Consider the following 13,776-nt stretch of genomic DNA (forward strand, 5'->3'; position numbering starts at 1 on the left):
CTACTGGCTTAAAGCCATGATTGTGCTAGTTCTGGTATCTTCCATGTCACTGGGCAGTAGACATCAATTGGTCCTGTGGTCTGAGCTGGTCTCTAGTGCACTGAAGAGACAAAGCAGCAGGATCATCAGCTTTGCTCAGTGCCGGTGAGCATCTCCTAATTAAAAAACTATTACTGCTTTCAGCCAAAGTCTCCAGTTCACCTGTCGCTCATACGGGAAGCAGCAAACTTCAAGCTGAAACATGGGAGAAAGAAGGAAGCCATCAGTGACCTGGAGGAGCTGTGGAAGTGAGTCTGTAGTATGGCTGGAGGAAGGGGTGTCTTGCTCTGTTTCTAGATCCAAGCTGTGCAGGTGATGTCTGTGAGGATGGCCTAGGGCTTCTGGTGGTTAGACGCTTGCAAAGGGACTTCTATTCTATGCCATGCTCTCTGCCTCTGTTCTTGGCAACATGATGGAGCCAGAGTAACTAACTACAGCCATAGGGTTAGCACTGCAGTCTGTGGGAGCATCTGGTAACACCCAGTAGGACTCATCTGTATCTTTCCCAGAAGGAATTGTCATTCTTAAGGAATACCATAGCCAGTGTGGAGGCAAACAGCTGCTCCCAATGAAGTCTTTGCCACATTGAAACTTCTGATTGGTCCACTGCTGCTTTGGACTGATCCCTTTCCATATGTGAAGGGAGAGCATTTGGGTAACTAGTTTACAGCTGGTTTTCTAGTTCACCCTGGGGAGCAGGGTCATTTTATTTTCTTTATATGGTGTCAGAAGGCTTTCCTAAGAACTATTTTTCTTTTTTTAAAAAACGGTACCAATTTAAAAAAATTCATGAGAGAATGCTGTACAGTAGGGATAATTAAACAGGTCCCATATGTCAGGTCCTTTTTGAAGGCTCACTCCTTGGTGAGAGGCTGGCTGAAGTGCTGACATGGAAGTGGAATCCCTGGACATCACACTAGAGGCCTCTTCCTCCTGCCACTCTGTCTGATATTGTGACAATGACAGCGTTGGTAGAGTGTAGTTTGTGCACAGCCAGACCCGTGGCCATAGCAAGGAGAATGTTCCAGATGTTCTGTAAACTTCAGAATGGTCCTTTCTTTTTCCTTCTAGGCAGAATCCAAAAGATGTTCACACCTTGGCCCAGCTCATCTCTGCCTACTCCCTTGTTGATCCTGAGAAGGCAAAAGTGTATCCTCTGTGACAGTGGCAAGGTCTGCAGCGGGAGGGGGGTGTTTGCTTTTTCTCTTTAGATTCCTGAAGAATTTTTCAATGGTGCTAGGAACTTTGGATCTGCTTCATGAACCCTCTGGTGGGACCATTTGATACCTGCTGCCCCTGGAGAAGTGAGGAGGTTTATTTGCAGCTCCATACTAAGGGTGGAGCTTCCTGAAAGCATCTGATTGACTTGGGCACCTAGCTGCAGTTTATTTCTCATGGGAGTTGGGTCTTTTGAAACTGCCATTCTGAGAGCAACAGTGTTGGTCTAGAATGACCAAAAAAAAAAAGTCAGCAGTCCAATTGCTTTCCCTGTAATATCCTTGTTATCTGTAACAATGTGGTGTACTCATAGAATCATAGAAGTAGGGTCAGAAGGGACCTTGTAGATCTTCAAGTCTGACCCCTTTCCTGGGTGGGAGAAAAACTGACTCAAATGAATCCAGCCAGGTAGGCATCAAGCCTCTTCTTAAAGATCCCCAGGATAGGAACCAGCACCACTTCCCTTGGAAGTCGGTTCCAGCTCCTAGCCGCCCTAACTGTGAAGTAGTTCTTGCGGATGTGTAATCTAAACCTACTCTCCAATAATTTGTGTCCATTATTCCTTGTCATGCCAGGGGGCGCTAGGGGAAACAGTGTCTCCCCTAAACCCTTCTGGTCCCCCCTAGTGAGTTTATAGACAGTCACCAGGTCCCCCCTCAGCCTTCTCTTGTGAAAGCTGAACAGGTTTAGGTCCTGCAGTCTTTCATTGTAGGGTCTGCCCTGTAGTCCCCGGATCATGCGGGTGGCCCTCCTCTGGACCCTTTCAATGTTGTCCACATCCCTCCTGAAATGGGGTGCACAGAACTGGATGCAGTAGTCCAGCTGTGGCCTGACCAGCATCACATAGAGGAGTAGGATCACCTCCCTGGCTCTACTTGAGATGCACCTGTGGATGCATGACAAGGTCCGGTTAGTCCTGCCAACTGTGACCTTGCATTATCAGCCCATGTTCATCTTGGAGTCAGTAACGACTCCAAGATCCCTTTCTGCCTCCGTGCTCTCGAGAAGGGAGTTTCCCATTCTGTAAGTGTGCTGCTGGTTTCTACTACCTAAGTGCAGCACCCTGCACTTGTCAGTATTGAAACGCATCCTGTTTATGTTAGCCCACTCCTGTAACCTATCCAGATCTAGCTGCAATCTTTCCCTCCCTACTAGCGTGCTCACCTCACCCCAAATTTTGGTATCATCAGTGAATTTAAACAGGTTGCTTTTCACCCTGTCGTCCAAATTGCTGATAAAGAAATTGAACAGCGCAGGCCCAAGGACTGAGCCCTGGGGACTCCGCTGCCCACTTCCCCCCAGGTGGAATATGACCCGTCCACCACCACCCTCTGAGTACGACCCTTGAGCCAATCTGCAATCCATCTGACTGTGTAGGCATGAATGCCACAGTCGCCTAGTTTTTTAATGAGGATGGGGTGGGAGACGGTGCCAAAGGCCTTGCTGAAGTCTAGAAAGACTACGTCCACGGTGACACTTGCATCCATTGCCTTTGTGACCTGATCATAGAAGGCAGTCAGGTTGGTCTGACATGACCTGCCCCTAATGAAACCGTGCCGGTTGCTCTTGAGCATCATCCCTGAAGCCGGCCCATCACAGATGTGCTCCTTGAGGATCTTCTCAAAGAGTTTCCCTAGGATTGAGGTAAGACTGATGGGCCTATAGTTGCCTGGGTCCTTTCTCTTCCCTTTTTTGAAAATGGGGACCACGTTAGCTATCTTCCAGTCATCTGGCACCTGGCCCGAGCACCACGAGTGCTCGTAAAGCCGTGCCAAGGGCCCTGCAATAACCTCAGCTAGCTCCCTCTCCACCCTGGGGTGGAGAGCATCTGGACCCGCTGAGTTGAACACGTCCAGCCCCTCCAGAAGCTCTCTAACCCGGTCCTCCCCAACCTGAGGTCTGGAGGCGTTCCCCTTGAGTCCGTCTGGCATCACAGCGGGGAAGTCCCAGTCCCTGCACAAGAAAATGGAGGTGAAGAATTGGTTAAAGAGGTCTGCTTTCTCCTCTGGCGCAACCACCAGATTGCCCAGCGTACTTTGCAGGGGCCCCACATTTCCTGGTGCTTTCTTCATCCTCCCTATATATTTGAAAAAGGACTTTTTATTATCCTTAATCTTGGATGCTAGTCCTAGCTCTATGTCTGCCTTAGCTTTCCTGACAGCCCCCCTACAGGCCCGAGCAGAGGAGGTATGCTCCTCTTTGGAGATAGCACCCCCCTTCCACTGGGTGTATGCTGGCTTTTTGGTAAGCAGGCATTGCTGGATGCCCTTGGTGAGCCAGGGGGGCTTTCAGGCACTCTTGCCCCCCGTGCTTCTTGTTGGGATGGACTCTCCTTGGGCCCTGAGTATCGTTTCCCTAAGGAACGACCACTCATCCTGGACACTGAGTTCCCCTGCCCTCAAGGACCCCAGCGCCTCACCCACTAGTCTCCTCAACTTGCTGAAGTTGGCCCTCCTGAAGTCTAGGGCTACTGTCTTGCTGCAGGCCCTTGACACCCTGCGCTGGATGGTGAATTCCAGCAAGCGATGATCGCTATCGCCCAGGTGGTCAAGAACCTGGAGGCCCCTTACCAGGTCATCACCTGTGGCCAGGACCAGGTCCAACAGGGCGTTTCCTCTGGTGGGACCGTGCACCTCCTGAATTAAGTGGAGGTCCTGTATCTCAGCCAGGAACCTCCTGGAACGGTCCGTCCTGGCTGACTGTTCCTCCCAGCAGATGTCCGGGTAATTAAAATCACGCATGACAACTACATCCCTTGCCTTAAGTGCCTCTGCAAGCTGGCCCAAAAATTCCCAGTCCAGCTCCTCCCCTTGGTTGGGGGTTCTGTAGTAGACCCTCACCATCAAATCGCTCTCCCCATGGCCCCCTTGAATCTTGACCCAGAGCACTTCAGCCTGCCCTTTCTCTGACCCCATTCTGCTGGCAGAGGATGTGTAGTGCTCCTTGACACAGAGCGCCACACCCCCACATTTCCTTCCTTCTCTGTGCCGCCTGTAAAGCCTATAGCCCCTAATGCTAACTGCCCAGACATGGGATGAATCCCACCACGTTTCTGTTAGCCCTATAACATCTGGGTTTGAACTAGCTATTCTGAGGGTGAGTTCCTCCTGTTTATTCCCCATACTGCAAGTATTGATATTTAAGGCCTTGCAAGACTGTGTGTGCCAGCCCTGGTTTAGGGAGACTGTCTGGACCCCCGTTCCTTACCTTAGCACTCCTTGCCTTTGTCACCTGTCTTGCCTACTTTCCTACTCTGTTCTTTGGGCTTAACTTCCCTGAAGGCAGTTCTTCTAGCTAAGGTTTCATATGTAGGGAATTTTTGATCAATATATTCCAAAGTATTTTTCAAAGGAGGCTGTTATCACTCCCATTTAAAAGTGGGAAAATTGAGGCACAGGATAGTGAAGTGATTTGCCCAAGATCACCCAGCAGGCCCATTCAGAACCAAGAGTAAAACCCAGGTCTCCAAAGTCCATGTCTGAGGTTGTCTCCACTGTTGTGCTCTCTGTAAACATGAAACTAGCAGTTCCCACCTGCTGGGATGTACTTGATGCTTTCTTCTGTCTGCATTTGTGCTCCTGAACTCTGCCTCTCAACAGCTTTAGCAAGCACTTGCCCTCATCGGACACAATGTCTTTGAAAGTAGATGTGGAGGCGCTTGAAAATTCTCCTGGGGCAACGTACATTCGGAAGAAAGGTGGAAAGGTTACAGGCGAGAACCAACAGAAGGAGCAAGGGTAAAACTTCTTGCTGTCAGGATGGGGACATGGTGGGGGAATGTGTTTATTGGGTGCATTGCATTGAACCAGTCACTAGCTAAGAAATGTGCCTAAACAGAGCTGCTGGCTGACTCCTGCAGCCGATCTTGCTGCTGAAGAAGCAGGCTGTCTGTGGGAGTAGGCTGACAACTTCCTGGAGATCCAGGAAGGAGCAGTAGGGTACTCCAGTGATGCAGATGGACCCTTTGAAGAGACATTCCTACGAGAAACGTGGTTAGCAGCCAGGGCAGTGTGGCGTTGGAGTAGTGAGCAGCACTTGACAAGGATGACAATCCAGGCTATAGCATTTGGAAGATGTTCCCTCACATTAAGGTTCTTGTTGGCAGCTCTGCAGAGCACTTGATGACTGGGCTGAAAAGCAGAGTGTTGACAGCTGAGGAGGTGGGGGAAGTGGAGTTGGGGCTACAGGAGCCTGGGGTCCAGGAGAGGGTCTTTCTGTTCTGCAGAGGAACTAGCTGGAGACACTGTCCTGGGAAATGAGGGCAATTTTTCTCTGACCTGCTGGTGTCCTTTTGCTTTGTCCCTAGAGGTATTCCCATCCCCATTTCAAGCTGTCTTTCCTAACACATTCCAGGCCACCCCTTTGTGACGCTGCTGTTATTTCTCCTTTCTTTCTAGGCAAGGAGATGTGAAGAAAAAGAAGAAGAAAAAGAAGGGTGAGTGCTTGTTTGCTGCATTGCTGGACAATGAGTTTGGAGACTTCACTAGCCCTTCCCTTGCTGGTGCTGCTTCTGTCAGCCCTGTGGACAGCTTCTAGACCCTCATTCAGAACGAGTGAGAGATTCCCTTCCCCCAGCCCCTATTTCCCTTCAAAACAACCTGGGACTATCAAACACATGAAGGAGTAAGTGCTCAGACCCTTCTGATTTCCAGCAGGAGCTGTGCACCCTGTTCCTTGCTGAATGTTGCAGCTCTCAGGGCTTAGACATCCTTTTCAAGAAACCAGCATCCAGTTCCTTACTTGCATTTGGTCACTGCAGTCTGTCACCTTCCTGTCCTACAACTTTACCTCAGTTGTTCAATATGACAGACCAGGGCTAGTCCTGACCCTTCCCTACCCATTTCCCCTGGTTGTTAGGAAGAGTTGAAGGCAGTTGGCATCATGTGGAGTTGGGTCTGAATTCCTTGTGATAGTCAAGCCTCTGTGTTCAGTTTGGCTGAAAGCAGCAGGCCAGGCAACCCCAGTTGTTACTGGACTTTAATGTTAGAATTCAGGTGGTGGCACTGAAGTCATAAAAATGGCTTGGACAAGAATAGTCTGTTCACTGAAGAGTGTTGATTGAGTACAGCAATTTGAAATTTCAAGCATAAGACAGAAACAGCTGAAGAACTTTGCAAAAGCTAAGACCATAACAAAATAAGATAAAGCAACAACATACAACTTAGCTTAAGTCAAGACCCAACAGAAACTTTGCCTATGTCTTGCATAGTCCCAAGGACAGTCTGGTGACAACTGGCGATCCTTCTGAATCATGGTTTATGCAGACCTTTGATGCATATGTCTGGACAGGAATTTTGGGCGGAGTGGAGGCTGCCCAAACTTCTCATCCTCCCTTTAGGCCACTGAGACAGAATCCAAAGACCAGACTGAGTCCAGATGTTTAGTGCCTCTATGGCTGTAGTTGTATAAGTGTCTGGGAATCAGACCCAGGTCTCCTGTGTGGTAGACAAGGATTCTGCCACTGAACCCCTGGGGACTCCTAAGGACAGACGGCAGCCAAGCATTCAGAAGTTCTTCTGGGGCATCTGCAGGTCGACTTAGCTGGGGAGGGCAGGCCCACAGGTTTCTTCTTTGCCTGGGCTTTTATGGGCGATTCACACTCCTCTCCCTCTTTGGTTACCTTGACAACAGCATGTCCCTTGCCCCTCTGTCACTTCTAGGGTGTTTTGGTCCTTTCAGGATTTGTCTGTTGATTCCTGGCTTTCACAGGTCTCACTGTGAAATGTAAATGTAGCCCCTGCCATCAGCTACGGAATTAGTTAAAGAGCCAAAGACTTTTGTGACTCTGCCATGGTCTGGGCAACACAGTGCTGCCCCCTGCTAGTAAGAATGGAGCTGTGGGCCTGCCTACCACATGGACTGGGGATGTAAAATGAGCAAACCTTGACTTAATGCCTTAGTCCTTACAGCTTCCAATCTGTTTAGAAGGGTGTTGGGTCTCTCTTCCCCCCACCCATCATCATGTTGCTTAAGTTTCTTACCATACTGAACATTGCACAGGAAAACTGCCCAAGAACTATGACCCCAAAGTGACTCCGGACCCTGAGCGGTGGCTTCCAATGCGAGAACGTTCTTACTACCGTGGAAGGAAGAAGGGTAAAAAGAAGGATCAGATTGGAAAGGGGACACAGGGAGCAACTACAGCTTCTGCTTCTGAACTGTGAGTAGCAGCCATGTGGAAAGGCTCTTGGAGACTCTTCAGCACCTCAGACAGCAGGGAGTGCACAAAGGATGGCCCCAGCGTTGCCAAAAACCTGCTTAGCAGATTAGTCAGCCTTTTCTCACTCTCCCCAGTGTAGAGTCTCTTCCTTTAGGTGGTCAGCTCTGTTGGGTAGGGGCTGTATCTCTAAGCACTTGCAGCATGCTTGCTTTGGCAGATACCAAGAGGAGTCTTCCTTGGGGGATTACATCCTAAAGGACAATGTGTGCATTTGGGCATTCTTTTACTGTTGAAAGGCCTTGAACAAAACGCTGGTTTTGGCTGCAGCAGTGTGAGGCAAAGCTGCTCATCCCACAGAAACTACAGTGTGGTGGGAGGGGAATCAAAGGGGATATACCTTGTCTTGGAATTGGGCTAAGAGCAGAGTAGCTGTGGTATCCCCATTATACTCTCCTTTGAGGCCCATGGGAAGGAGTGAATTCTTTCTGCTTTGTCGTAATTCTTGTTTGTATAACCTGTACCTAGTGTAAAATCTGTAATATACAATTAAGATGCTGTTAATTAAATGGAAAGGATTGGAACTATTATGGATGTAGGCAAGCAAATCGATTAGACTGATTTAAGGGGAGTAGGGAGACTTATGGTTCAGTGTAATTCTTGTGCATCTGCTCCATGCCACAGACAATAGAAGCTAAACCACATGTCAGCATGACTGATGCAGCTGTCACATTTATACAGCTCTCTCCTAGGTTAGCTCTAGTGTGAAGTTTTAGAAATTTACCCAGAAGCTAGATGGGATGTGTTGCTTTTAATGCTTTAAATTCTTTTGGGCTCAACTTCTACAAGGAAACCTGGTTGAGAATTCTTCTTCATCCATTGTATTTGTTTAAAAATCCTGATTTTAATTTTATGTTAAACCAAATCCCCCACATGATTTCTACAGACATGTTGCTTATTCCTTTCAATGACACTTTTTTGAGGAAAGGCTTCTCTGAGATGGAATGATGGAGTTTCTCATAAGCTCCCTGTCCCAGAATAGCTCAGGGATCTGGGAGATATAGGTCCAAGTCACTGCTCCCCTTGATTCAGGCCAGGGGTTTTAGCCTGGGCATCTTGTGCCCAGCCCAGGTTTATATGGAGGTTGGGGTGGGGGTTACTCTACCAGCCTCTCTTCTCAGCATTGGTCAGTTCTGCCTACGTGTTCTTTGAAGCAGGGGACTTGGACCTGAGTCTCCTATTTTTCCAGACGTGAGCTGACCGCAGGTACTAATTGACAAGACTCTTGCTGGCCCAGCAGGTGTTTATTCTATGCAGACTGGAACATCTCTGCCAGAAGAGGCTGACACACCCATCCTAGCTCAGGCCGTAGCCTGAGGGTTCTGGGCAAGCCCCACAGTCTCTTCTATCCCAGTTAATTCCCCCAACTGCCAGGCTGCTGGCTATCTGTGGTGGGTGTGTCTCAGGGAAAACCAAAAACCCTGTCTGTTGTGAGATGTTGTTCACAAACTCAGTGTAGTTTTGTGAGACAGTAAACCATATCCCATTCAGCTCTTCTTGGAAGCTGCCAGGCTCAGGGAGGCACTTTCAACCCACACTGTTGCTTTTTTTCCCCTCTTCAGGGATGCCAGCAAGACTGCGACTAGCCCACCTACCTCCCCACGGCCTGGCAGTGCTGTTGCCCCATCCTCTGGAGCCACCAGTAATGTGATCCCGCCCAGGCACCAGAAGCCGGCTGGTGCCGCTGCAACCAAGAAGAAGCAGCAGCAGAAAAAGAAGAAAGGAGGCAAGGGAGGGTGGTGATGAGAGTGACTGCTGGTTGCAGGCTGTGTAATGCTCCCTCCACCTGTGTAAGGCATCCATCCAGAGCAGAATAAAGGTCAAAGAGCAAGGAGCAGCACCGGCTTTTGGCGTGAATCACGCTGTTCCTGATGCCATGGCTGCCTGTGCCTTGTGTCAGTCTCACAGGAGTACAGGAAGCTTTCCATTCTCTCTTGCCTCACCTAACTCCCTTGTTAGCCCATCATCTGTTCTCACTTGTCACTTTCTCCATGCGAGTGAAAAGAGGTGTGGAAGCATCATGGTTCCTTTGCTCACAGAGTCAGTCCTGACATCCCCACCCTGTGCTCACAGCTGTTTTTCAGCAGTTGTGCAAATGATGCACATTTTCCCTGAACCCATTTGTGTTGGAGAATAAACAGAAGCAACCGGTCACAACAAGCACATGGTGGTGTTGGCCTCTGCCTTAGATCCTTGACTCTCCCTGTGTTTACTAGAAAAAGCCATAATCTAGGTGTCAGGAAGACAGAGACTCTTTGTGTCAAGAGGATAGAGATGGTGTGTGTGTGAGGTTTTGAGCCACCACCCAGAAGTGGCCAGGTTCAGTGGAAGAGACAGCTACCTCTCTTGCTTTGTTTTTTTTTTTCTTGTCTTGTTTTTTTCAGTTGTGGGGAGCCATGTTCTTACCACTGTAAATATGCGGCAAAGTTAATATGGAGCTTCTAAGACAAGATCTGAGTGCATCTAGACACTTAAGCTTTATGTGTGCTTCTATTTACTAACTGAAGGTAGCACATGAGGATGCTCCTTTCCTGGTAGATATTGCTGGCCTGCTAGGGTGCTGTGTGCATGCACACTTTGTACCTGATACATTCCTAGCCTCCAGAAGTGGCACAAATTCTCTGCAGCTGGGCAAGGCAATGATTCAGAAATGCAGCATGTTTTCTCTCTGGGAAGATCTGTCCTGGGATGTCCAGGATTTTAATCCTTTTGTGTTCAGGGCTTTTAAACGATAAAATGGATAATGTGATATCACCAGCAAGCAGGCAGTGTTTGGGGTTTAAGGAATCTTCCTCCAGAAAAGATGGGTGCAGCAAGACAGTGTGTATGGTGCCCATGCATATGCCATCTCACCTGGAGAGAACTCATTTTTGTATGCTGCTACATACCCTTGTGCTAGCCAGGAGTCCATTTGCAGGAAAGCGGAGCTCTGGGATTTCCTTCCTGTACCTTTTAGATATAGTGCATAGGAATATTAATATCCATTGAAGTGCAAGTCACACGTGGCTAGTTGGGAAGAAATGAGCATAGAAAGCTGGTTAGGGAGTCTGTGAGTAGGTCGCTTGCCATGCTGAACTACTTTGGCATGCCTTTCAGCACTGCAGTTTCCCTTCCTCCACTCTGCCAGTACCAGTTACTGTTTTCCTTCACTGAAACAAATGCAGGAGAAGGCCAGCCGAGTCTGCTTCCTACATACATAGCATATTGTATGGAAGCAGTGCCTAAAAGTGCCTCAGAACCCCTGAGTTGCAGTTTTGTTGTACATGTGTCTAGTAACAACAGGAAGGGCAAGGTCAACAGTTGCTTGGCAATAGCTAGTGGGGAACAATGGTGAAGGTAGGAAAAGAGAGATGTGTGTATAGGGAGAGGTGCCCTAGCTCCCAGATGGGGATACTGTTCGAATCGTGCTGTGGAGGGGGACAAGTCTGTTGGCGCCTTACTTCTTTTTGCCACTCTAGAGTGCAATGGCGTGGGCCACAGATACTCATAACTGAGCAGAGAACACAGGATCCTCCTTCCATCCTAAGGGAATCTGAATGACATGTCAGAAATCCCTTCTTGGATCCTAAGTATGTATCCAAGGAGGGCAATGAACAAATCAGAACTTAGCAGTCCTGAGGTTGGCCCCTGCAACTGTAAATCCAGCCTTTCAGCATGTGTAGATATTTCTAGGTTGTTCTTGAGAACTGGTTTCTTAACAACATCAACAGTGCCAGTGGCATAGAGCAGAGGTTGGGTGTCTCGGTAAGTAAAGATTGATCTTAAGGGGGCAGAACAGCCATGGGCTCTGTTTAATTGGACTATAGGGGTATGACCTGCCTGTGTCAAATTTGGATCAGCTGTTTGACAGTAGGTCCTCTGGCTGATTTAAATGTCTGGCAGGACTAGTTATACAGCAGAGGCAGTTGCTCCTCTTAAACTGAATTAGTAATGTTAGAGGCACAGACATGTCATATGTGAAGTTGGGGAATTAATAAGACACTATGGTTGGTGTTGCTGGGAGCAGCTTATGAATACAGCAGTGTAGGAAGCCCAACAGGAAGCATGCAGCATTGTTTGCCACTTTCCCTCTTATGCCAGCCATGTGTATATTCCTGTTAAGCTAAAACTAGAGTGAAGTTAAAGTTAAAAATGAATGGCTTGTTTCTGTAGTCAGCTGCAGGATATAGATATCTGAGTGGGGGCAGACAATTGTACAATGCAAATATTTCCATTTTTGCAGTACTCTACTGGCAACCTTTTCCCCTATTTTTGCTATTGCTTAGACTGGCAATTCTCTTTGGTTTTTAAGGAAACTGGGGGTGTGTGCTGCACTGGAACACGAAAGTATTTCACTTGGGTACAGAAACAGTAAGGGGAATTGGGACAATGTGGTCCAACTGTTAGCTTATAAAAAGAAGCCTTGCAAGTAGATGCAGATCTAGAAATAGCTTTCCATGACTTTTTTTAAATGTGTATGTTTTTTATAGAAACATACTGCCCAGCAGAGTCCATGTCTTTTCACATAGTGCATGGAAACCTGAAACCTATTGAAATAAAATTGGCTAGTCTGTGGTGGTGTCATAGTGAACATGAATGTGGCAAAGTGATCTGCAAACACCAGGATATGTAAATCTGATGTTTCAGAAACCTTTGTTTCAGTTATTTTCTGCTGTGTAGAGATCACCATTGTGAAAAGCTTTAATTTTTCCCTGTGTCCCTTTTAAATTCCTGTTCTCAGCAAACCTGGAGCTACAAACTTTAAATCAGTGGCTAATCTTTTAGAATTTTTTTTTTTTAGCATGTGGGGCCAGGTTCTCAAAGCGCCTTGCACCTGGCAGCACCCATAATTCTCAGGGGGCAGGTCTCTGTCTTGGTCTTGGCTTCCCCTCAACTGCTTCCCCCAAGTTCTTATGGGTGCTTTCTCCTAGGCTTGAACGAGCCCTTTGACTTATCCTGTGGGAGGGATTGGATAAGAAGACATTTGGTGCCAGTCAATATAGCTATAAAGACCTGGCCACTGAGGAGGTTTGGGGAATGGCATGGATGGTGGTTGGGTTGGCCAGTAGATGAATGGGAGCTTTACTGAAGCGGATCAGGAAATAGAATTCCGTCCCAGGGGAAAACCTGATGGGTTGGGAGAGGGCTGTCCCAAACCATGATAAAATGTCAAAACTTTGGCTTGGTTTGCAGAACAACGTTTCAAACCAACTTGATTCTGAAACATCCAAAATGGGAGGTTTGATCTCTGTGCCTGATGGGCAACCTCAGGCTTGGCTGTTTTGCATTCAGTGTGGAGGGTGGGGGTAAGAGGGGACTGATTAAAGCTTCCCAAAATGTTTTGGGAGATGAGGGCTAAGAGAGCAGATGAAGCACTCGTCCCTCTCCCTTATGCTGGATCTGAAGGAAGGGGCACTCTAATGCCTGGGGGCCCTCTTAGGTGGGTTTGCTAGCCTGGTGAAGAAAGTAAAAAGTGTCCAGGGCCATTGCCACCTCCGCAGCCCCCTCCCAGAAGTGTGGTTGGGTGCCAATGGCCACCTCCTGCCTTCTGGAACCATCCTGAGCTCACTCCTCCCCTGGACTGCAGCAGTGTCCTCCTGCCTGGACTGCTGGAGAGGTGCACACAACTGCACTGGTGCCTCAGGGCTGTGCTCCCTGCCTGACTTGTGGAGGGCTGTCCAGCTTTCCTTGGTTTCATGGAGTCAAGGGGCAGCAGGCAGAGCTGGTGGGGCTTCCATGCCAGCTTCTGCACATGTAAGCCCAGGCCTTGAGTGGGCCTCCCCTTTCAAAGCTCTAGAGCAGCTCCACCCAGTGGGGGGTGGTGGGTCCCCCAATCAGAGATTGTAGGGGGGATTATACCAAACTTCAGCGAAAGGAGTGTTTGGGTATCTGACCTGATAACCACATCTTGTTTTATAGCAGCCACAGGGAGAGGAAGGTATTTGCAATACCAGCTTCCTTTCAGCAGAGATGCAGTTTTCTATGTGCAGTTCTATCCCAAGGGCTGCCCTTAGCCGCGAATGCAGGCAGCTGCATGTGCTGGGGCTTTGCTGACCCTGTCCTGTGCCATTCGCTGCCCTCCAGTAACAAGACACGTAGGGCAACCTATACCAAGACTGGCTGGAAATGCTTCAGCTCGCCGTATCCGCAGAGGTTGCTGGAGCTTTTGTGGATGAAGGGCCTTGTGGCTGAGCCTGCCCGTTTTACACGGGATACAGTGTCAAAGGTCCATGGCAATACAATATTACAGACCTGCATGGTTACATTGTACTGTTCCTTGCAAAACATTGTAGTGGCCCCCGCCCCCGGCCGGAGGTGCGCGC

General features: G+C 48.6%; 1 protein-coding gene across 1 annotated transcript in view; it reads left to right on the forward strand.

The window, feature by feature from the left end:
- Positions 1 to 9,634, forward strand: part of SRP72 (signal recognition particle 72) — a 34,906-nt gene extending 25,272 nt beyond the window's left edge. The window contains exons 14-19 of the mRNA XM_090036882.1: positions 184 to 287; positions 1,111 to 1,188; positions 4,857 to 4,994; positions 5,655 to 5,692; positions 7,258 to 7,417; positions 9,037 to 9,634. Coding sequence (XP_089893008.1) covers positions 184 to 287; positions 1,111 to 1,188; positions 4,857 to 4,994; positions 5,655 to 5,692; positions 7,258 to 7,417; positions 9,037 to 9,217 — 699 coding nt within the window. The 3' untranslated portion in view covers positions 9,218 to 9,634. The remainder of the gene's footprint in view (positions 1 to 183; positions 288 to 1,110; positions 1,189 to 4,856; positions 4,995 to 5,654; positions 5,693 to 7,257; positions 7,418 to 9,036) is intronic.
- Positions 9,635 to 13,776: the final 4,142 nt, after the last annotated feature.

This window comes from Crocodylus siamensis, chromosome 2, assembly GCF_052110815.1.
Source record: "Crocodylus siamensis isolate JL-2025a chromosome 2, ASM5211081v1, whole genome shotgun sequence".
Taxonomy (NCBI): Eukaryota; Metazoa; Chordata; order Crocodylia; family Crocodylidae; genus Crocodylus; species Crocodylus siamensis.